The sequence below is a fragment of the Eretmochelys imbricata genome, chromosome 2, assembly GCF_965152235.1.
Source record: "Eretmochelys imbricata isolate rEreImb1 chromosome 2, rEreImb1.hap1, whole genome shotgun sequence".
In the NCBI taxonomy this organism is placed as follows: domain Eukaryota; kingdom Metazoa; phylum Chordata; order Testudines; family Cheloniidae; genus Eretmochelys; species Eretmochelys imbricata.
In genome coordinates this window covers 32,972,093-32,996,163 of record NC_135573.1, presented here as the reverse complement: position 1 = coordinate 32,996,163, position 24,071 = coordinate 32,972,093, and the positions used below count along the sequence as shown (strand labels likewise).

General features: G+C 37.9%; 1 protein-coding gene across 1 annotated transcript in view; it reads right to left on the bottom strand.

Moving 5' to 3' along the window:
• Nucleotides 1-4,761: 4,761 nt before the first annotated feature.
• The window catches only part of EIF3E (eukaryotic translation initiation factor 3 subunit E), a 56,390-nt gene continuing 37,080 nt past the window's right edge, over nt 4,762-24,071 (bottom strand). Inside the window, exons 9-13 of the mRNA XM_077809880.1 lie at nt 22,911-23,012; nt 20,109-20,218; nt 8,695-8,797; nt 6,865-6,999; nt 4,762-4,934 (exon numbers count right to left, since the gene is read on the bottom strand). Of these exons, the coding sequence (XP_077666006.1) occupies nt 4,896-4,934; nt 6,865-6,999; nt 8,695-8,797; nt 20,109-20,218; nt 22,911-23,012 (489 nt within the window). The 3' untranslated portion in view covers nt 4,762-4,895. The remainder of the gene's footprint in view (nt 4,935-6,864; nt 7,000-8,694; nt 8,798-20,108; nt 20,219-22,910; nt 23,013-24,071) is intronic.

Sequence of the window (24,071 nt, the reverse complement as noted above, 5' to 3'; positions counted from 1 at the left end):
GTAAGGGACTTAAAAAGAAGGTACTGGTTAAAGGAACAAAAAAGAGGTGGGGAGTGTTCAGGGCTCCTATTAATGGTATGGCAGGGAGCTCACCCCACTTTTTTATAGCCCACCATAACCCTCATATGAGGGGGGTGGATGGATGATAAGGTCCCAGCAATGGGTTGGCTGGAGGTCCTAGATGGAAAAAAAGAGAAGCTGGTGGAAGCCCCCCAGGTAGATATTGAATGAACACAGGCGGGGTTATCTGCATTGTACCCTTTTATCAGGCAAGTAGTCCCAGACATCTAGTAATAAAGTTGTGGTTTTAATAAGGCCACATCAAGTGTCTCCTGTCCTCCTTTCAGTATAGCCAGACAATACCTCCAACACAGCATTTCTTTTATGAGATGGAACAACAAAACTGTTCAAAAAGGTTGTCACCAGAGGGAGAATATTTTTAGAGATAAGCAGTTTTCTTTTGATAGGAAGAAAAATGTTGGCTATTTCCCTGCTGTTTACCAAAAAAAAAAAAAAAAAAAATCCAATTTAATCTCTATCTTAAAAATGCTTTAATGATACAAATCATCAGTGATGGCTATTATGCAATTGGGATTGCTCTACAGCTAGTATTTTGGATTATAATGATACAGAATGAAGCAGTGGCTGAGATTTAATTAATTTCTCAAGGGAAAACTTCGAACCACAAGAAGCAGTGGGATACAGGGAAAAATAACACCAGAGAACCCAGTCCTGCAAAGCCTTACTCCACTCAGTAAGGCTTGTGGGACTAGGCTCTGATTTTATCATAGGCCCCAAATTTATAAGCCGTTCTGCAAAGGTGAACTTTTGTGCCTGTGAGAAATTGTTTGCATGATTGGGTGCCCTGTTCAATAGTCTGTTCTGTACTAAGGTCATTGACACAAGCTTATTGCTAGTAGGAGCAATAAGCCTGAAATCACTTGTTAACCACCTCTCCCCCACTCACCCATGTTTATTCAAATTCCAAACTGCACATGCCTCAGCCTCAGTTTTAAAATCACCTACCAGATATTGGTTTATTTACTTTATCTACCAAGATTGGAATGATTTTCCCTTCTGCATCTTTGGGACCATCTGTGAGAACAGTTACAAGTTTGCCAATTTCCTCTCCAGGTGCACGTGTACCAGCAGTTCAGTGGCGGTTTGTATCCCAGCCATATCAACGTAGTGACTAGGGACGTGCACCAAGAGCAGGAATTACTCAAGAATCAGCATCTCCAGCATGGTATTGACATCATGTGACCAGAACAACCTTGCTAGCTCAGTGTGTGAATATATTTAGGTTGGCATAAATCCACCCTTTTCATGCTACATGGCTGCTTTTGTAAGGCTACATCAGTAATCAGTTTAATGAGCTGTCTATTCACCTATACAGTTACTTTAATATTTACTTTATTACTGCAGTAGAAGTAGGTATACGCATATTATTTCCTCTTCTGCAGAACAACGATCTAATTAGAATATAAGACTAGCAACATGTGCTTTGAGATTCTTATATATAAGGTGTTACCATAGTGTAATATTAGGACCTCAAGACCCTGTCTTTATCCCACTCCTTCAGGGTCCATGGCTTCTAAAACTTTGCAGAAGATACCTCTCTCCGATCACATTCTGATTCCTCTATCTTCCTGTTTTCACTTGTGCCTCCTGTGTCTCAGTAAAGCAGTTTACTTTGGTTCATCAAGAATATATTTTTAAATGTTCCAAATGATGTGGCCCCAGAAGCAGGGGAGAAGGCTGTATACAAATATAAGCCAGGCCGTATGGCTCTCTCTCCCTCCTTTTAGTTGACAGTCCACCTAAAGAGATTTGCGTCTGCTGTAAACTTGAGCTACTGAACTTGGTATTTTTTAGCTCAGGCACTATGAGCTCATACTTTTAGATCCAGAAGTCCTGACTGAATGCCTGCTGCAGCCAACCCTCCCAGGGCATACAGGTCCCACCTGTAACAATCATTCCTGGATCAGGTAGTGGCAGCAGGGATTGAACCGATGCATGACATCTGGATTGAAAAACAGGAAATTCTGCTGCCTGAGCTAAAGCTCAACAGTCGCAGCAGACAAGCTTCTGTATGTGATCTAGTCACCAGAAGGCGACAGAACCACACTATTTGCCTGGATTACATTTAGCACATTTCAGTTAAGTTTGCAGAGATCTCCATGTCTTCCACTTCTTCTGGCAGCATCAGAAAAGGGACAAACCTGTGTCCATGACTGAAGCAAAAATCAGGAATAGGCCCCAGAGAAAGAAATGTTTACACCTCATTAAAAAATAAAGGACAGAAATTATGCACACAAACACTGGTTTCAACCATCAATATCTGATTCCTAACGAAGACAGGATGTTAAACTGTTTACTCTTCAGCCATCCGAAATTTCCACTAAGCTTACAGGTAGAATATGGCTGCAATGGATTAGGGAAGAAGATGCGACTCCTGAAAAGGTCCATTTTAGGCAGGTGTACATATGACTAGCAGGACAGGGATCAGAAGAAAAGAGCAGCCTCATTACACAAGCAGGAGGTGAGACTGGCAACTGGGTGAAGAGCAGGAACTAAGTAGATCAGCAGTGGGCAAGCCTGCGGCCCGCATGCGGCTGATCACGGTAATCTGATTGCGGGCTGAGACATTTTGCTGACATTGACCATCCACAGGCACGGCCCCCCGCAGCTCCCAGTGGCCGCGGGTTCACTGTTCTCAGCCAATGGGAGCTGCGGGAAGCAGCAGCCAGCATGTCCCAGTGGCCCTCTGCTTCCATTGGCCAGGAACGGCAAACCGCGGCCACTGGGAGCTACGGAGGGCTGTGCCTGCAGACGGTCAACATCAGCAAAATGTCTCGCAGCCCGCTATCAGATTACTCTGATGGACCGCATTCGGCCTGTGACTGTAGGTTGCCCACCACTGAAGTAGAGGGTCCATGCAGCAAGCACAGGCTAATGAGATGGCTGCACGTCTTTCACAGAGGTCACTGATTCCGTGACTTTCTGGGACCTCTGGTGCAGCTGATCCCACAGCTGCCTGAGAGGCACTGGTAGGGCCCCGGGTGGCTACCCTTGCCCCGCAAGCACCCAAGATTTAGTCAGGGGTATTTATAGTATAAGTCATGGACAGGTCACAAGCCATGAATTTTTGTTTATTGCCCATGACCTATCCATGACTTTTAATAAAAATACCCATGAATAAACTGTAGCCTAACTAACGAGTATATCACTTTGCTTTGCTCACTAGCTACTCTCCGAGCGAATTTATGATTTTGATATTTGAAGCTCTTGATCATGACCTACATAGACACAATTCCAAGAGATAAATTAATTCAAAAACATGGATGAGATTAGGGACACATGAAAAATTTTTAGAAATTGAGGTAGAGCGTAAAAGCATATTTGGCAATACCAAAATGTTCTGTGATTCTAAGTTTTGCCAAATTGTTTTGGCCAAAAAGCTAGAACTTTTCAGAAAACATCCAAATGCTTTGGCATATTTGAAATAAACTTTTTTAGTTCAAAACAAATTGTTTTAGGAATTGCCTTCAGTTTTAACAATTCAAAAATATTTGAAAAAATGCTTGAAATCAAAATGAAATGTTTTGTTTTGAAATATCTGTTCAATCTGAAATAATTTCTTTTTTAATTCACCAAAAATTTAAAAAAAATTTCAATTTGACCCAAAACACTTTTTTCCCATTTTTTAGAATGGCCAATGGGGGTGGGGGGGAATCAATTATTTCCACAGCTCGAACTTAGCCCATTTTGCATTTACGTTATGTAAGACTAATACTACTCACTAGAGTATAAAGAAATCTAGATAGTCAAGCCATGCATATGGAAAGTTGCAAGCATGAAAACCATATCCAACCCAGGGAAGAAGGGTAGAGCACAAGAAAACAGACGACGACTCCAGGTTGAGGCAGCCATAAAAGCATTCCAAAAGATAATAGCTCCCTGCCCGTCACACACACCAAGGGGCAAACTGGTATTGCTGTGAAGAGGGACAATAGGTGACGAGACAGAAAACATGTTATTTGCTTCAAGTGGTGCTTACTCTCCCCCTTCAGAACTGAAAGATTCTGTTCTTGCTTCATATTAGAAGCTAGAGCAAATTAACAGGATTCAGCACATTACATGTGCAGGAAGTAAGATGACAGAGCAGAGTGGGTAGAGCTTATGTTTACATTGGGAAGTGTGACAGAGGTCTTCCCTCCTCTTTTCAGGTAAGTAGAATCATAGCATAACAATGCTGCTTTTATTCTAGAAGGCAGAGAACTGATAATTTATCTTTAAATTACTCCTAGAAGTATTAGAGTTTAACTCAAATCCAGTTCCATGATCCCCCAGAAATTTCACTGTATCTTCCTATATAATATGAACCCTCAGTCAACATTCTGCCTAAAAGCGTCATGTCAGGTATGGAATATAGGCAATGTACTCTAAGGTTGTCCAACAGTTTGTACCATTCAGGAACGTGCTTCTAACATTCTCTTGTCTTGGACCCATAATCCACAACTTTATCTGATGATGTGGCTGTTGGCAATATACAAAGAAATAAATAGCTAGAAATAGAATTCCCATGTTTCCAAGCAGAGATGGATGCAAAAACAGACTTGATCTTGGACCAAGTGGAACTTGTGGCCTATTGTAAAAATGCAGTCAACATTTAAATTTTAATTTAAAAATATGGAGAATTGAACTATATTGTAGCAAATTTTTTAAATGTGTAACTACTCAAATTATAAAGCTACACAGTTAAAAGTACCCAATTTTATTCAACTCATCATGTATTACAAATTCCCAGAATTAGCTCTTTGAGAAAAGGTACACAATATATTTATCTTCTCCTCTCAAATGAAAATTTGATATTTCTCCCCCTCAGAACTGTTTCAGTAGAAGCCGGAGTCTTGAGTAGCCCAGTTAGGTGCCTAAAAATATATAAAACAAAAAAATAAGGATCAGCAGGAAAAAAGAAAGCCATTTGTTTATGTTAGCCACTGAAATGTTAACAGCATATACCACATTATTATTTGTAATAACTTTTTAAAATAACCTATTCGTAAAGTTAGATGGCTGCTTCTGCAAATACCACCCAACAGGAATCAGTTTAATAATCAATCAGGTCATAATACATGGATAAATGAACTGCTTAAACATTTATCAGCATCAGAGTGTTTAATAGTGATTCATTCCCACATACCATATTTTTAAAGTTAAAGTAAACTTGTTGTGACATTCTTGTTCTATTAACAAAGCTACATTGCCACAAAGATTTTCCCTCGGTTCAGAAAGGCAGGAAACAAAGTATTTTTGAACAGTCCTGAAGTGTCTCAAAGTAACACTATTTCCAAATTTTGTTACTTGACCTTTACATGATTTTCTACTGTGTTAAAAACTTATCTACCTTAGTTTGTCAGAATGGTCCCTTCAGCCTTAGTGATAAATGCCAATTAAAATTTTATTTTGTATTTTTTTTAAACTTTAGTAGAAATTTTCAAAAAATCTGTTTTATCTATGGGTTTTCCCCAGAACATAACCATATCATGTAAGAATGTCTCAGGTAAATTAAATCAATATAGCACGATCCCTGGTGGACTTCATTGAGTCTTCTGCTTTTCTCTCTTCCTTCAATGTAAGAGCTTAGACACTGGCTTCCTCTTTTCCCCGGCGGTGCTCAACCCCACTCGTCCCCCAAGCGTGCCCTGTCCCCGCTCCTCCCTAGCGCCTCTTATATGCCGGGGAACAGTGGGCGGGAGGAAGATGGGAAGAAAGCTGGTGGGTGCTAACTTTTTTCTGTGGGCTGGAGCACCCATGGAGTCGAGGCCTATGCTTGGGAGGCCAAGAGAGTCTCTCTCTCTCTACGTATATGTATTATGTTGGGGCAGGAGACGTTTCCTTCCTTTTAAACTAATCATTTATTTTCACTCTGGTTATACCGAAAACCATGTAGTTAAGCTCATCAATACAGCCTCTAGTCCTTAAACAAACTGATTCAGACAGTCTTAGAATTTTACACAACCATTCAATTTCCACGTTTTAACGTCAGTCTCATTTTTTCTTCAGGTGCATGGCTGCCCATAGATTAAGGGAGGTTTGTATTCTAACTATATCAACTTAGGGTATGTCTACACACTGCAGTCTGACACCCGTGGCTGGCCCGCGACAGCTGACTTGACCCTCCCATCTTGCAAGGTCCTAGAGCACAGGCTCCAACCCGAGTCTGGACTTCTATACCGCAAATAAACAGACCCCTAGCCTGACCAGCTAGCACGGGCTAGCTGTGGATTTTTAACTGCAGTGTAGACATCCTCTGAGTGACATGACTGCAAAGGCATGACTTACTAAAGAACTGGCATCTCCACTATGGTAGCAAATAATATCTCACAACCAGGATGACCTTGCTAACTCAGTGTATAAATATATTTAGGTTAGCATATATCCATCCCTTTTCATGTTAGATAGATGCTTCTGTAATGCCACATCAGGAATCAGTTTAATGAATTGCCTATACCCCTATAAAGTACAAGAGGGCATTGTTAAAGGAGGATGAGAACCAAAACAGAGAATGGAAAGAGGGATATGGAACTATGTGAGGGGTGAAAGGAAGAGCTAGAAGAATAAAGTAGGAATATAAGAGATGAAAGAAAGCAGGAACTATTGCCCACTTGTAAACTCATGGCAACAAAATAAATCCTTTTCAATTTAATTCCAGTGCCACACAGCAGTTAAAAATGTCACTGAGGGAGTGAGAAGCAAAGAATATACAGTGTATGTTTAGTGACAATAACAAAAGTCTGTAGTTTTCTCTCCAAGTTAGAAGAGGATATGGAAATACAGACTCGTGTAACTGGTACTTACCTCAGCCCTACTGCTCTGGTTCAATTTTTTCTCAGTGTTCATAGCCAGCATCTGACTCCGGAAAGACAGGCTTTTGGTCTTTTCTATCACTTGTTGGTAGGGTGAGACTGCATTGTTACCCATAACTACGTGGCCCTAGAAATTAAATAGAAAACACTCATGAGGGATCATACTTTAATTTACCAAATATGCAAAAACATTTAACCACTCAAAAGTGATAAGAAATGCCAAAATTAAGGTTGTAAACAACTAACTCTGCCCTTAACACACACATATTCAAGTGGAGAGTATTTCTAAGATCCAAAGTCGTCTTCATTCAATTGTGTAAATCATTTTTTGTTCTTGTATACGTATACTAGAGAGCTGTACAATCCACTGCTTATGTAGGCCAAGTTCATTGCACACATCAGGTACTACTTACACCATTCTATTCTACACACAAGCCCTTTTGTCCCACTCTCACCCATCCCCCTCTGTTTCAGAGCTGCTGGCATGAGGGTAGATGTATGTGGGGGAGGGAGAAATGGAGACAGCGCCCCTCCCGTGGAGAGCAGGGTTTGCAAGGAGTCGCCACAATAGAAGTGAATAAGGAGGTAGGCCAAAAATCTCTGGGCCAGCTTTTCAAATCCTCAGCATCCACAATAATTGTCACCAGATTAGCAAAAGACCTCAGCTCCCATTTAGGCACTCAAATAAGGGCCAGATTTTCAAAGTCACTCAGCATTCAGAAGCTTCTTAGTGGGATTGTGACATCAAAGGCAAGTCAGCCAATTAGCCTGAGTTTAGCGGAAATCAGCTTTTTCTGTTTTTACCAAAAAAATCAAAAAGGGATGGAAACCCATTGATATCAAATTCTGGAACTGATCAGATGTGTTTTACACAAATTATCACATTACAACAGACAAACAGAGAAATGCCATTAAGTGCAGGACCGTACTTTACTTGACGAACTACACCTCTACCCGATATAATGTGGTCCTCGGGAGCCAAAAAAATCTCACCGCATTATATCGAACTTGCTATGGAGGGCCGGGCAGGGAAGGCTGTGCCTCCCCAAACAGCCTGGCCCCGCCCCCATCCGACCCCCACCTACTTCCCGCCCCCTGACTGACCCCTCAGAACTCCCGACCCATCCAACCCCCCTGCTCCCTGTCCCGAGACCCTCTACCTCTTATCCAACCCCTTGAACCTGGCCCAGCCCCCTTAACACATGCTCAGAGCACCCATGGAGAAAAATTGGTGGGTGCAGGGCACCCACCAGCAGCTCCCCGCCCCAGCTCACCTCCACTCCGCCTCCTCCCCGCTTCTCCCTACCTCCCTCCAAGGCTTGCTGCAAATCAGCTGTTTGGCGCAGCAAGCCTCGGGGGGACGGGACGGAGGGGGGGAGGAGAAATGCTGTACTGCATTATATCCGAATTCGTGTTATATCGGATCACGTTATATGGGGGTAGAGGTGTATTTTAAATTTTCACTCATAGTCCAGTTAACTATAAAGGATTAAAAAATATTACAAGCCACTGTGAGCATATCCAAGATTACAAAAAAGTATGATTTACAACTGAGACAATGTAACTTTAAGCATACCATGACAAACAGGCTTAACTCCTGCTCTCAGAACTAGTATTAATGACCTCTATACCTGTTACAACAACAACTGTCTGTGCAGTGCCAAAATTGGTAAAGGAAGAACACCATACTTCAGAATCAATAGAATAAAAAATATGTAAAGATATATTAGTATTACAAACACTGTTAGCAACTAGTATGAAAGAAAATTATGATAAAACAAATCAAGCTGGACTCTTCTACACAATGAAGTACAAAACTTACCAATTTTGAATCTAACTTGGCATCAAGTCTTGCATTTCGAATTAGATTGACAATCCATCGTTCAGCTTCTTCAGGGGTCATATTTAGTTTATCTGCCAGCATACTGACGAAAGGAAAAAACAGACTGCTCTCAAAAGACAGAAATAATCATCACCTCTCGTGTTAGTGTAATACTTGTCATGTCAAGCACCAGGGGTCACTTAACAGTGATCAGGTAAGCTGACAATTTCAGTAACAACAAGAAGATGCAAATTAGCAAAAACATTTATCATGTGCTAAGTTTTGTGTGTTTGGGAATCATGTTTTCATTTGACTTTGAAATAATTTCATATACCACAGGTTTTGTCATAAGAGTATAGTCATAACTTTCTATAGTATGCACAAGCAATTACACGAAGTCTAAGCAGGAGTATACTCAATCAGATGCAAGCAAGATGCAAGCACGGTCCTATGAATTAAACTATACTATTTTACATGTTTGTCTCTAGATAATTAATTTTCAGCATACTGGCATGAAACTGAAAATTATCTAAGATTTATTTGTACTTTTATGTGGACACCTACTGGATCCAATTTCTGAAATAGTGTGGAATATATTATTGTGTAGAAATAAGAAATGCTAGAACAGTTTTTTTGTTTGCTTTAAACTTTTAGCCACGCATCTCCCTCTCAATGGCACAAAAGTTAGAGCAGATCAAAGGCTGAATTTGCACCAGCTGCCTATGGCCCCAAAGAGCCTTCTTAGGAGCTGGGGATTGCTATAGACTATAGATGCTCTGGCCACATTGTTATGCCAGTCGCAGGGGAAGGAGCAGTGTAGCAGCTACAGCAGGTCTATGGCATATAAGCAACTTGCTACCAGGTAAATCAGTTTTGCGGCAACTCTATCCCATAGAATGACATAAAATTGCTCCAAAATAGCTGAGAAGATGGCTCATAGTATGCAAAACTAACCACTAAACTATAGCCACATTCTTAATGAAGAGGGCCTCTTCTTCAGGAGCCAATCAGCATACAGTAGCCAAGAGCGTGAACCTGAACAATTTGAAAATCTTGATTGGCTTGTGAGGTTTCTGGTTGACAGCAATCAAATATTGCATATGACAGTGTGTGTGCAATCCAAAAATAATCTAAACAGTACGTTCAACAAAAATACAGATATACCTACCACAAACCCTCCTTCATGAAATAAAATAATGATTTTTAACTGATTAAGACACATGCAGGGCTAAGACTCCCTTGCTTTATGGTTCCATCACTCATACCATTCAGGACACAGTCAGTCGTACTCAGTTGTAGGAATGGAAATAAATACACAGGAAAAAAATTTATAGTAGACTACCCCATACAACCAACCCAACACTTACTGACATGCTACAATTACTGCCAAACACACTCACTGTAAGATGAAAGCCCCTAAGTTTGTTTGACACTTAAAAAGCCAAGAATGATACATGCTGTAATAAATAATTTAATATATTATTTAAAATCTGATTTTACATTCCACATGCTTAGTCATCCAAATGTCATTTCATAAATGGAAAAGGTTCAATGTTGATGAACAGTTACAAAATTTTATTATATCATGACTATATATTCCAGAAACCAAAGGTATTAAATAAGATTAGGCGCCTAAGTAATCTCACCACAACATAAAACGGCAACTAACACTATAAAGAGACCATCTGAGCTGCTTTTCCTTTTCTTGAAGGCTGGCTGGATTTAAATACAGTTTAGATAATTGGTTCAGGGAAGTGTTTCACATTAACTCAATTAGCAGTAAAGCACCACACAGCTGGCAGTTCACTTTGATGTGCTGTGTCATGACACTTGTTCCTGAACTTCAGAGGATTTCTAATATAGAAGATTCGTGACAATTTCATCACCCTCTTGAGGATGATACACTTTATCCCAAAAAGAAAAGGAGTACTTGTGGCACCATAGAGACTAACCAATTTATTTGAGCAATCCCCAGATTTCTTGCAATTTCTCATTCTTCAAGGAAAAACGCAAGTGGGGATGTGTGTCATTTTATTTAGTGGAACAGGCACTGTTTTGACCAGCCATAATTCCTCCAGCTGGTGTTTCCTGTGGCTTTCCAATAAACTCCCTGCATTTCCTGCTGGAGCTTGGCTCATTTTGGAGGCTTATAAATCTCATGCTTCTATCAGTTTCCAGACTTGGCTAATGTCTGATGCTTTTACCTGACATTTCTGACCCAAAAGCAAATGGGTAACAAAGTTATAGAACAGGCCCCCCCCCCCTCATTGTTTTACCACTTCCTGTTGCAAGCAATTCATCTTTTAATTGCCAAAAGAGTAGTCAGTAACTTTCTATCGAAGCCAGTTAATAGAACTCACACTAAACATATTAACTTAAGCACAAAAGAAAAAGACAAACATGATGATGGCATTCACTTTTGACATGCAGTTTTTAGAAAACTTAAGAGGGTAAAATATGCAGTGTATTAAGTAACTTACTTTGGGCCACAGTAATATAATTCATTTTTATTTAAAAAAAGCTTCTGCTGTGGAACAGATCATCAATTCACACTGACTAGGTATCTGCAATGCAGATTACCAAATATTTCAAATTTCAGAGTAGCAGCCGTGTTAGTCTGTATCCACAAAAAGAAAAGGAGGACTTGTGGCACCTTAGAGACTAACAAATTTATCTGAACATAAGCTTTCGTGAGCTACAGCTCACTTCATTGGATGCATTAGGTGGAAAATACAGTGGGGAGATTTATATACACAGAGAACATGAAACAATGGGTGTTACCATACACGCTGTAATGAGAGTGATCAGGTAAGGAAATTTTCCCACTGTATTTTCCACTGAATGCATCCGATGAAGTGAGCTGTAGCTCACGAAAGCTTATGATCAAATAAATTGGTTAGTCTCTAAGGTGCCACAAGTCCTCCTCTTCTTTTTGCAAATACTTCAAGTTAGCAAATAACTAAAATAAAATGTCAAGGATAATGCACCACAAAGAACTTTATTTTTGTAAGTACTTGGATATATGTACTGTAGCATAGTTTAAAAGTTAGTGACATTTAGCAACAAAACCTCACTATAGCTCATATTCTGCAGACTGAAAATATTATTAAAAGTGGCAACACCACTCTCACCACCTTTTAGCAAAGATCTAATAGCAAACAGAATTAAAAAGATTGTACTGTATAAGGCCCTGATTCAGGAAAGCACTTAACTTTAAGCACAAGCTGAAGTCTTTTCCTGAATTAAGATCTATATGGCAAGCAAACTGTGTGTACTTATTGTAATACAAGTTTTCTTATAAGGTCTCTTCCAGTCTTGGAATGACTATTTCTTTGGAATCTCAGTCACTGTACTAATACAGCAAGCAAACAACCACACTTCAGTGAAATCAGGATATTTGTGCTTAAAAATAAAAAACAAAAACACACTTCAGACCTTATCTACTACAATTTGACACTGTTCTTTTAACAAAAAGAAAAGGAGTACTTGTGGCACCTTAGAGACTAACCAATTTATTTGAGCATAAGCTTTCGTGAGCTACAGCTCACTTCATCGATGAAGTGAGCTGTAGATCACGAAAGCTTATGCTCAAATAAATTGGTTAGTCTCTAAGGTGCCACAAGTACTCCCTTTCTTTTTGCGAATACAGACTAACACGGCTGTTACTCTGAAACCTGTTCTTTTAACAGAGCAGTGCTCTTAACATGTGTGCTAGCTATCTTAGTTTTTTCTATAGGTCTCATATGCATAGTACTTAAGCTATAATTTGCATTTTGCAATTCATGTGATAGGTGGATTTTACAAAAACACAAACAAAAACCTTTTTGAATTTGTTAATATCCAGCTCTACCCTGCTCTAAGTGCTGGTGTCAACAATAGTCAAAGGAAGAGGTTTAAGGCACATAATAGTGTATATTTTCAAACACTACATGCCAAAGAGTAAAAAAATATTTTAAGACAAGCTCTGAGAGATTTTCCAGTATCTTAATGACATCTTAATATTTACATTCCTCAGGTAAGGTCCAGGCTTTTCAATGGAGTTTCCTGATTTATGATACATTCTGTCTGTAGCTGGCTTTACTCAGAGCAGGTGTTGTCTATCTACAGTAGGCCTACTGCTAAAGGCCCAAAACAAGATTTTTTTTTACTTACATGCTCAATGTTGTTCTTACACTACTTATTTGAGACATTTACAAAATATATCTGATGTTGTCTTTTTGTTGTTGAAATATATTTGCAGGTCACATTTAAAAATTAAAGCTCAAAATGATATGTTCTTTTGAAGCCTGTTGCTAAATGCAAAAAAATTAAGTTTTCTTTAAAACACTAGTTTCAAAGTGTGCTTTAATGAGGAACATGCAGAAAAAGTTTCATTTCAAAAGTGAAATGTATATGATTACAAATCAACATTTATATTTGATTTTCCATTAACTGCATTATGATAATAGAAAACACATTTGACTGCAGAATGGCTGCAAAAAACATCTAATTAGTCCAAGTGGCAAAGAGTCCTGTGGCACCTTATAGACTAACAGACGTATTGGAGCATAAGCTTTCATGGGTGAATACCCACTTCGTCAGCCACGAAAGCTTAAGCTCCACTAAGTCTGTTAGTCTATAAGGTGCCACAGGACTGCTGCTTTTACAGATCCAGAATAACATGGCTATCACTCTGATACTTAATTAGTCCACGTCTTTTTTAAGCTTTATATCACACTGCACTTCTAACCTTGTCCACAGTCATTTTACATTGAGTATTTTCAAATGTGATGTAAATTTGTAGTCAGTGTTCTAGTTTACAACTTTCCAGGCATCTGGCTCAGCAGCCTCTAAGAGAAAACAATTTGCAAGCTGCTCCTAAATAAACATCAAGAAACCATAGTAAGTTCAATTCAGTGTTCTTAAAACACACATACAATTTAAGCAAACAAGAAGATTTGCTAACAAAACAATGTATTCAAACTGATTTTTTATTTAATAATTTCTCAAGCCAAAAGCACAGAATTCCTGCCCATTGGGCACACCTCAGCACCAGCTGCAAATGCTGGTTGTAAAAGGAATGATCATTGTGAAAGACTAAGCATATTTTTAAAGGTAAACTTGAAAATTAAGATTAGCAAAAGAGGTCAGTTTTATGGCTTTCCTGAACGTGTGGCTAGAGCCAATAATTCAAGGGTAACTACAGAGAATAAAGATGAAATGAAACTAAACTACTGACAATAATACACCTTGCTCAATAAAAGTGCCCAGAGATTCAAAGGGGGTATTTTTCTTGATATGATCAACTGAATTAATTCACAATTATAAGCCATCCCTGCTCTAATAAAGAGCAGAACTGAAACTAATGTGGGTTCTAGATTATCATTTTTAAAAGTGCCCACAGTTGCAAGTGCTAATAAAAGTTTTATTATTGTAAGTAACTTAATACTTAGAAAATGTAAATTCATATTCTCTGTCTCTTTTGTCTCAAACAAAAACTTTGACTTTGACTAAAACAGCTTCAAGATGCAACTCTTCAGATCATTTTGCCTAATTTAAGTGTCTTACAACCTCAACTCCATTTGTTCATTTTACACTGAAGGCTTTCCCCCTATTTAAACAGTTTACAGAATTGCAGATATAGAATTAAGGATTCAAGATATTTAAAATACACAGATCAATTGAAACAGGTTTCTTTTGCACGAAGTTTATAGTGGGGGGTGGGGCCTGGAGAGAACACGGGGGACTAAATCACTAGTATTCAGCTCCTCTACTAAATAAAGACATACGTTTTAAGCTAACCCACCCACATTTTGAATTAATTTAATCCATTGTTCACCATTAGGCATGATTGCAGGATGATTTAGGAAGTAAAATTTAAGTTACAACTAACAAAGTAATTGCATCCTTTGGAAATGTCAGCTGCCCAACAGATGGAAATAACAGTTAATTTTTTAAGTAAGACATCTATTTTTCTCTAACATATGGAAAAACAGATTTCCCACTAATTGTTTTCAAATTTGCTCTGTATAATTAAGCAATACTACCAAGCAATATGGTGTGGGTAAGTAGTTCTCAGGTCCAGGAACAGCACTGGGATTCACTTGGAGTCATTGTCTTTGGACTCCAAAATAAAATGGTCAGCCTTTCAATAAAAAAAATCCCTTAGCTGACCAATCCACGGAACTATGGAGTCTGCCATACATGAAACACTTACATATTTCTGTAAGAAGCCCACAATCAGTTTTGTTATGCTGTACGCAGAGTTGAGATTTGGGCTTCAAAATGGGAGTAGGACTAACAAATGATTACCTACTGAACAAAGCAGTGAGGTGTGTGAAGAGGTGACTGCCTGGGTCAACACATGACAAGGAAATCCACGTCCAGACTCCAAAATAAAAAACTGAGTAGACCCAATTAGTCTATCTCCCCCAGCCAATAAAGGCTGCTGGACAACATAACAAAAATGATCCTCTCTAGTTAAATTCTGAAAGTTTCTCACCCTTAAGACAGCAAAATGCTAGTCTTCCAGTATAAACACACGCACTCATATATATACACATACACACATCACAACCAATATAAAGAACTTAAGACTCATCTACTCACATCAAGCAGAGTCAACCACGTGCCTGTTAACTACAAGCTCAGTTTGGTAGTATTCTACTCAATACAGGTTTTTATACAATGCTCATCACTATAGTATCTGAGCACCTTCCAATAGTGCATTAATAACGTGACTACATGTCACATTTGTTCTCTCAGCCCCTTCTTGAGGGGGAGAAGTATGTGCAGTGGAGCATCATGTTTTGGTAGGGATTTAGGAGGTTTGTTTTTAAATACATCTACCGCTGTGTATTTGTTAGAGAAGACATGGTCAAAGAAATGTGCCTTGCAGTTGGAGTGCAAAGTGGTGAGGTTTGTGATGGTCCTCAGTTTTCGGGTGAGTTCATTTTACAGTCTCAAAGCAGCCCCGAGGAAGTTCTGTCTCTTGCAAAGACAAGCTTTACCCTTCTGGAGAGCTCCATTGTGCTACAGAAATCTTCAACCATGGTTTTCAACCCAGAGTTTATGTGATCTTCTGGATATCCTGGGCCTGAGCCATGAGCAGCTCTTAAGACCTTGAACTTGATTTTAAAGTCTATGGGAAGCAGGCATAGAGAGAAGAGGACATGTCTAATAACCTTGCAGTAGCCTGTGTTGCTAAGGAAAAAACTGCAGCATTCTGTACTAGCTAGAATTTCCTAAATGCTGAAGACTTTGTGACCAGGTAATCCAGCCAAGAGATAACATAAGCATGAATGACTGAAGACAGGTCTGCCAGGATGGGAAGGAGCCTCTAGGTCAACTGAGGATACTGCCATGTAAAAGCTTAGTGTTAGCAAGAAATCCAAGAGTACATCTGAATTACAAACCAAACTGACTAATTGTGTATGTGTACTTTTAACCAAAGGAGACTGCACTGTGGCTGCAAACTCTTCAAATGCTTTCCTCTGCCCACCATACCTCTGTCTTGCCTAGATTAGCTTCAACCAGCTGTTCTTCACCAATGAGCTGATCTTGTCCAAGCACTGATCCATCTTGGTACCAGTGGCACGGCCAAACGCAGGCTTGGAAGGATTAGATTTGTATCGATACAGGTCAGTAAACTTCAATTTCATTGCCATACAAAAACCGATGAAAAAATATTTCCATCAATAATTAAAATTTAGACAGGCAAAGAAAGAAAAGTGCTGCTTGAGAACTTACTAGTTTGATTTAAGGATGTTTACACTTTGTATATTTGTATATTTTGATATGTGATGATGACAATGTCTTTATTGCTTTATTGTTATAAAGCTTTAACTTTTTGAATCTCAATGTCTACTATCATTAAATAAATTATGGTCTGATCCCTCCCATAATTTTGTGCAACTAAAAAAAATCTGAATATACAAAAATTGAAAAAAAGCTTAAAAACAAACCGATATTATCCATCTAAATTATAAAAAAATTCCAATTCTGCCAAGTCCAGTCTTATGTGGAGAAGGAAAGGTAGAGCTGTGTCTCATCTGTATGTTGTGGCACTTGAGTCCATGTCATCTGCCAAGTTCATCTAGTGGCTACATGTAGATACTGAAAAAGACTGGAGAGAGAATTGACCCTTGAAAGGTCCAGAGGTAGAGGTGCAATTTCCAGTCACTAGCCATTGGGTACGCCTTCCAGCACTAAAACACTTTGGCACACTTCCCTGGATCCCTGCCACCTCTCAGGTGAGACATCATCTCATGATTAGTGTCAAATGCTGCAGAAGGTCCAGGAGGATGAGAATGGATGTTTGCCCTCTATCTGCTGACAAGAGGAGATCATCCATCAGTGCCCCTAAAACAGTTTCAGTTCCATGTCTTGGCCAGAATTCAGATTGTATCAGGTCTAAACTTTTATCTTCAATCAGTTGAGCTTGTAGTTAAGACTGGCTATCTTTTCCATAAGCTTGCTCAGGTTTGACACCAGGTGGTAATGGACTAGAATGAACAGAGTGGGTTTCTTCAACGTTGGTTGGACTATTGTGTTTGAGAAGGAGAAAGGGAAGATTCCTTAACTCACTGATGCACTGGCTATTTTGGTCAGGATGGCACTAGAGTGGAACTACACTTTATAGAAGACATTTCTTTTGCTTCTCCAAATAAAAAAACGGCATATGAAGAACGAACACTTTAAAATGTGAATATACAAGAGAACATAAATGCTAGATTAAATATGACCAGCATATCATAAAACATAACTGATCCATCAAGTGAAACCTTCAGCTACTTTTGCACGAGTGATCAATAGTTAAATCCTTTTTATAAACGTAAATATTAAAATTCTTTGAAGTATGCTAAATAAAATGTCCTGTAGAGTATCTTTAATGAGAAGAGACTCTTTGCTTAGTCCTTGAACTCTGAGCTAACTTGATCCTACTAATAATCATTAACATTTAGATATAAGTAGGCTCTCTAAAGTCATCAAGAGAGCTCAACTGACACCAACATTCCGGAATAGGATTTTAAGAAATACAAAGCTAAGATCTGTCAAATGTACAACTTTTACAGTACTGAAAATTTGCAGCCACTAGCAGAGCCCCATAAACCATCCTATATTTAGCAGGAGCTAATCCTTAAGAGTGTAGTACTTTACAACAAATTATTTTATTTATTTTTTCACTTGAAGGAATTTTAAGCATTCATTAAAAACTTTTATACTCCTACATCAGCCATAACTGATGTGAAAATACTGAAGCAAAATAAAAATCCTAACTTGATACATAGCATCTAGTGCAGTTTAATAGCATTACAACTTTGCAATTAATATATGCATCATTAAGTAGGGCTGATTAAAATTCTTATGCCTAATTTATAGGCAAATGAAAACAACAGTATCCCCACTAATCTTCACATTCTTAATTTTAAACTTTCATCACAATCTGTTAAAGACTTCATTCAATCTGACTAATAAGGAATCCATATAAAATAAATACTAAAGGCAGCAATTATCTGGTAAACATGAATTCCAGACATTTAAAAACACTTTCAAAATCAGTTTATGAAGACAAATTATGCTGAATAATGAAAAATAGGTGATGAAAAGCATTTAGGCAGAGATTGCTGGAATAAAAGTTACTTTTTGTCCTGTTATCTACTATAACTACAAGAATAGGAAAATGAACTTTTTGCTGACTTCATAACATACTAAAAAGAGTCTTTTGCCAATTCCATCTCTGTTGAAGTTAAACATCTTAACTGTTTCTTTAACAGAGTGACACAAAGGGATGCAGAAGCATATTTTCAGATAAGCGCTTAAATACCACTTCCATATTCTGTCTTTATCTGCAGTTGAGAATTCTTCCAAGTTTCATTTTAGAGCTGCTTTTACATTTCAAAAACACATGATATATCTCAAAATAGTCAGCTTCACTAGCATTGTACCACTACATTAATAATTTCTGGCAAACATTTCCCTAACAATAAACTGATTTCTAATTTATCCTGAAAATATGCTACATAAAAAATACTTGCTAGAATACATTTTGATGAAAATCTGTATATCCTAAACACCATCAGTCTATGGATGTTGGTCCACTAGTACATATAGTTCCAATTTCCATCACTGGTGCTGGGAACCACATGATATTCAAAAGACAGAGATTACTGGTAACATCAAACAGGGCTCAACATTTGTTTCTTTTTTAAATCAGTTTCCCTACTATTCCCCCTCCCCCCCAAACAAACAAACTGTTCAAAAGCCTTGAACTACAGAGGATTTTTAAATGGTTATGGGGTACATGGTTAGGTTCCAACTACACAACAACTTAACCATACTGGCCATGACCTGGTTACAACTATGTCTAACCCCAGCCTTCTGCCTCAACATTAGTTGGAGAGTAAACTAGGGGCTAAGATTAGATTCAAACCAGGAACTGTGTGCTAGAGATACTAGTATCACTTGAGACCTCAAGGGAGGTTATACAATTGATATGATATGGAATGTTGCTGATGGTGGCAAGAGGATTTAGTGATCGTGTTTATAATAAACTCCATCAGCTCAGTGCTACAATCTACCTGGTAATATACTACATAAAAATTAATCCACTCAAAACAGAACTGTGCTGGAATAAACAGATCTGTTTTGCTGTGAAAGAAGTTACCTTGGTTATAACAGAGTATGGGAAATATAGTTGAGGTACTACTACCTCCAAAAGCCGAAAACAAAGATTTCATTAGATGAACTAATAAAAAGCTAGGCACAGTGTGTATGTAGACAGGGAAGTGAAGACAGTCAGCAGCAGGCCAGATAGTGTGTGTATATCTCCAAGACTTCTGTGGTGATGCCAAGCAGCACAACTTCATTAGGATCTGGCAAATCAGAAGATGTCTACAGGGCATGCTCAGTGGTTCTTCCCCCCCGCCCACAACAAACTGAGCAAAAAGGCTACTCCACATGTAGCTAGACCGCTAAGTTTTAAAAACTTTCTTTAAAAAAAAAAATACAAAAAAAAAAAATACAAAGAATGCATACTTTCATACAGTGACTTTCAGATCAAATTTGTTCCACTAATGAGTAAAAGTTGGTTCCAGCTGCCAGCCCTACCAGTTCAATATGGGCTCTGAAAGCTTCCATACTGCCAAAAAAAATTATTTACCTTTAGGCAGAGACCAGCTTTATAGGAAAGTTTTTCAAAAAAAGATAAATGCATGTAAAAACAGGGAATTATAAATATCTAAATATAAATGCAAAACTTATTGCAAACTAGAAGTGAATTTTCCATTTGTATTTATTTTAGATAATGCTTTTCCTTTTCTCTGACAATGGTGGACTCTTATTGGAACACAAACAGACCTCAATTGCCTGAAACATAAATTAATGGGTTAAATTTAAAAAAAGTTCATTACTACGTGTGTTTATGGTTTTCTTACCTAATGCTGATACATTGATGAATACGACAGAAAGTCTCAAATATAAATAGACGAGCATTCTCAATGAAGTCTTCAAGACATGCTACCAAGAAAAAGTCATTCACAAGCACCTGTAAGAACAGGGGAAAAGAGAATAATGATGGAAACAATATCTAAAGTAAACATACTCATGCAGATTGCCTCAGTAACTAAAACCAGTGATTAGTGTCTTCTGAAGCAGTTTCTGGAATATTTTAAAACATACCCAGAGTTTTACAGATTAACACAAATTTGCAGAACATAATCTGCTAAAACCCAATTATCCTGTCCACTGTATATGTGCAATTTCTATCCAAGTCTTCTTCCAGTGAGGGGACAATTAGTCCTCCAATTCTCAAGATTTTAATAAAAGCTTTCTTCAGCAGTAAAAACAATGTATTTATTTCCACTTCCATTTTTGCAATTCTGGGACAATATTGAGTGGACAGTGACCTCAACAATTCTGCTAATGTGCATGCCAAAACAGACTCTAGCTCATTCTCCCACAGCTATATTGACTCTAGTGCCATCAAGAGGCAGTTCACAATTGCACGAACACAATATTCCATTCTCTATTACACGAGCCTTAGATTTTCCATCAGATAATTATGGTAATAGATTAAATTTGTAACTATAGGAATTTTCATCCCATCCATGTATCAACACTGAAATTTAAGTACATTGTTTCAGGAGTTATAACCTCTACTGACAAAGCAGATTACTCTGCAGAGCGAATGAGGTTATTTTGCAGCTACATATTAAAATTACTAATACCAAGTTTGGAGGAACCAAGGTAAAATAACATAGTTACAGAATCTATACCTATTTCTCTTAAAATATTTATAACTATGCTATTCCACGGCAACCAAAGTTTCAGAACTGTAGACTCAATCACAGATGATTCATTACAAGATCTCTCTATGAATAATCTGCTTCAGTTCTTTCTACAGACAATATAAAATTTACTTTTTTGCAATAACCTTAGCAGATACATATGTGAAAATATGCCACACACTATGTAGCACAAAAATTACAAAAACATAACATGTACTAAATACTAATACCTACACATTAAAATAGCGGAGAAATTTCACAGTTCAGTTTTAGCAACTAGCCACAAATCCCAAAAGAATACAAAATTTAAATTACCCTGTGTGACAGGGTGTTGAACAGCAAGACTGCAGAATCAGCCTCCTGCCACACCAGCCCCATTTAGGTGAATAAAGTGGAGCTGGCTGGAAAGACCCTGCCCTAATTGGGGAATGAGAGTCAGTTGCCAGACCAATTAGCCCAGATCTATATAAGAGGTTAGGAAGAAGGAAGCCAGGATGGTGAGACAGAGCAGAGCAAGGGAGTGCAGGCAGGGAGAAAGCCCTTCCTTCCTGGGTTCAGACACAGAACTGTGTATGGTGAGAAGGTGGTGAAAGCACAAACATGTAAATAAAAACACCAGTGGTTGCAGAACCCAAGGGTCTCTGAGTGACTTTATCTGAGCCTAGCAGAGGCAGGAGCCAGGAGGGCCAGCTGCACTCTGTTAAACCCTGGTATACTTGAGTCATATGAAATTGTGAACTTATGAACTTTTGCTTATCCTTTTAGTAAAAATGACAGTCTTTACAGGTGAAAAGCCCACAGCCCATCTCTTCTCTCTGCAATCACCACAGATTTCTGATCATGCTCAGTAGTACACTTCCTCCTGATAAGCCCACCTGACAATGCATTACTTGTGTGGTTGATATCATCTAAGCCCCTTCTCCTATCATAGAGGCTGTTTATAAATTGGAAAATGCACTGGGCTAGAAAATGTATTATAAATATTTTAACTAACATTAAACATGAGTCTTCCTTTATTGTTTGCAAGGGCAGCTGTGTTTAAAAATGTTAGCTAGCTGTAGTTAACGCTACACAATTATCTTTGTCTACACTCAAGGCAAAAATCACATTTTCTAATACAAAGCACGTTCCATATATAGACAAGGCTTGAGTGGAATCTTTGTTCTATTCATATGTTCTCTTCCCTCCACATGTCAAGCTCAGTGCTGTTTTGCTCCATCAACTGCTCTCAGGCTCCTCTGATGTCCGTGTTTGGTGGTCAGGAAATTTGTCAATAACTTGATCAGATTGTACTTCATGTTCTGAGAAAAAGGATTTTTTCCCAGCCTGACCAATTTGGCAGCTAAACTTACTACCTTTCAGTATTTTTCTTCTTTCCTATTAATTTTGGAAGTTTTTATATGATCTATAGAGAGTGAGAAGCTAAGATAGTCATCTTTGCGGCTGATAACCAGCTTGAAAACCCCAGAGTAGTGCAAAAAAAACAAAAGCAGAGACATTATTGTTGTGGAAATATATATTTTGCATTATTTAAATATTTTAAATTCTTCTGAAAGAAAATCATTCTTTGTTTATGGAAAGCAGACATTCATACCAGAGTGCCCAAAACTGCATGGGATAGTGGCCCTATTGCGGGGGGGGGGGGGAGACGGGGACGCGCTAGCTTCCTCTCAAAGTGGCAGACCCATGTTTCTCTCAACCTGTACTATCTAGCAGACCTGGATGGCCTCTCACCCCATGACAAAAACAGCTGTATCTGTGATAGCTGCTTCAAAAAGTGTCAAAAAATGGGTCCAAATCAGTCACAGGAGTTTTCATTTAAGAAAGGTGAAAGATTATTTACCACCAGATTCACTGAAAGAATTTTTGTAAGACTATGTTTAGTATATTTATGTTGCCAACATCTGAAACTTACAAAATTGTTAAGTTTACACAAGCTAAAAATCTTACCGCTTCACACTCCCTCAGTTTTTTCTGGGCACCATCGAAGTCAAAATTAACATACAAGCATTCTACAAATTCTGTAATGGGGTCCTTGTATGTGTAGGATTCCTGTCAAAGTCATTCAAGAATATTAGATATTTCAAGAAATAACACTTCATAATATTCACAAAATCAATTAAGAGTATATTTTACATTTCTTAAATGAACCAGCACTGACAATTTCCAATTAAGATAAATATTTAAATATCTTATTTAAAAGAATACTTGTCAATTTAAAATCATTAAACAATTTTATTTAACTTAGTAACTAAGTCCACCTAAGATCATTAGAAATGGAAGAACTGTTACTATTGATGCCTCGTTTATTTTTTGCAGCTATCACACCTTGGACAATGAAAATTAATCAATTTTACAACCAGTGCTGCAATATTTGGGCTGGTAATACTTCAGTTGAAATGTTCATTAAAAAAACACTATGTATTCTGTTTCATTTCAAAATACGTAGTTTCTTCAAAATCTAAGTTTGGGAACAAATCTGAATTTGCTGTATTTTCATTTCAGACCATAGTTTGATACAGGATATTTGATTAGGAATGATCTCCCATTTTACAAATGAGATGGTGTCTAAATGTTAATCAAAACCATTTTGTATTTTTAATAAACTAAATATTTAGAATTACTTTTCATATTGAAACATTACAAAAATAATTTCTTTAATTACAAGGAAATAACCTGATGATAGTAGACCTGAAATTAAATCCATGACTTTCATAATTCAATTACGAAACACTTTCAAGTACTTCTCAAATAAGAAGTTTAACTTTTAACATAGAAAGGCACCATGCAACTTGTTTACTTGAAAAACGATACTTAAGTATTACAGACAACTGGCAGTTTAAGTGAGCAGTAACTAAGATGTACAACTTGTAATACTAAATAAATAAAACTTTCCTTCTTTGAAAGGAAGCTACATAAATTCTCAATACTGGGTGTAACAAATAATAAATCTTCTCATTTACAATCCTGTTTCACAACTATTAAATTTTGTGAAGTACTACATTTGTTAATCAATTTATTGATGCCCATCATGTAATTAGCAAAGCTTAGAGTCCTGTGGTATTGCAATCTAAGGAAGTACAACAGTTGGAGGCCAATATATCAGTTTCT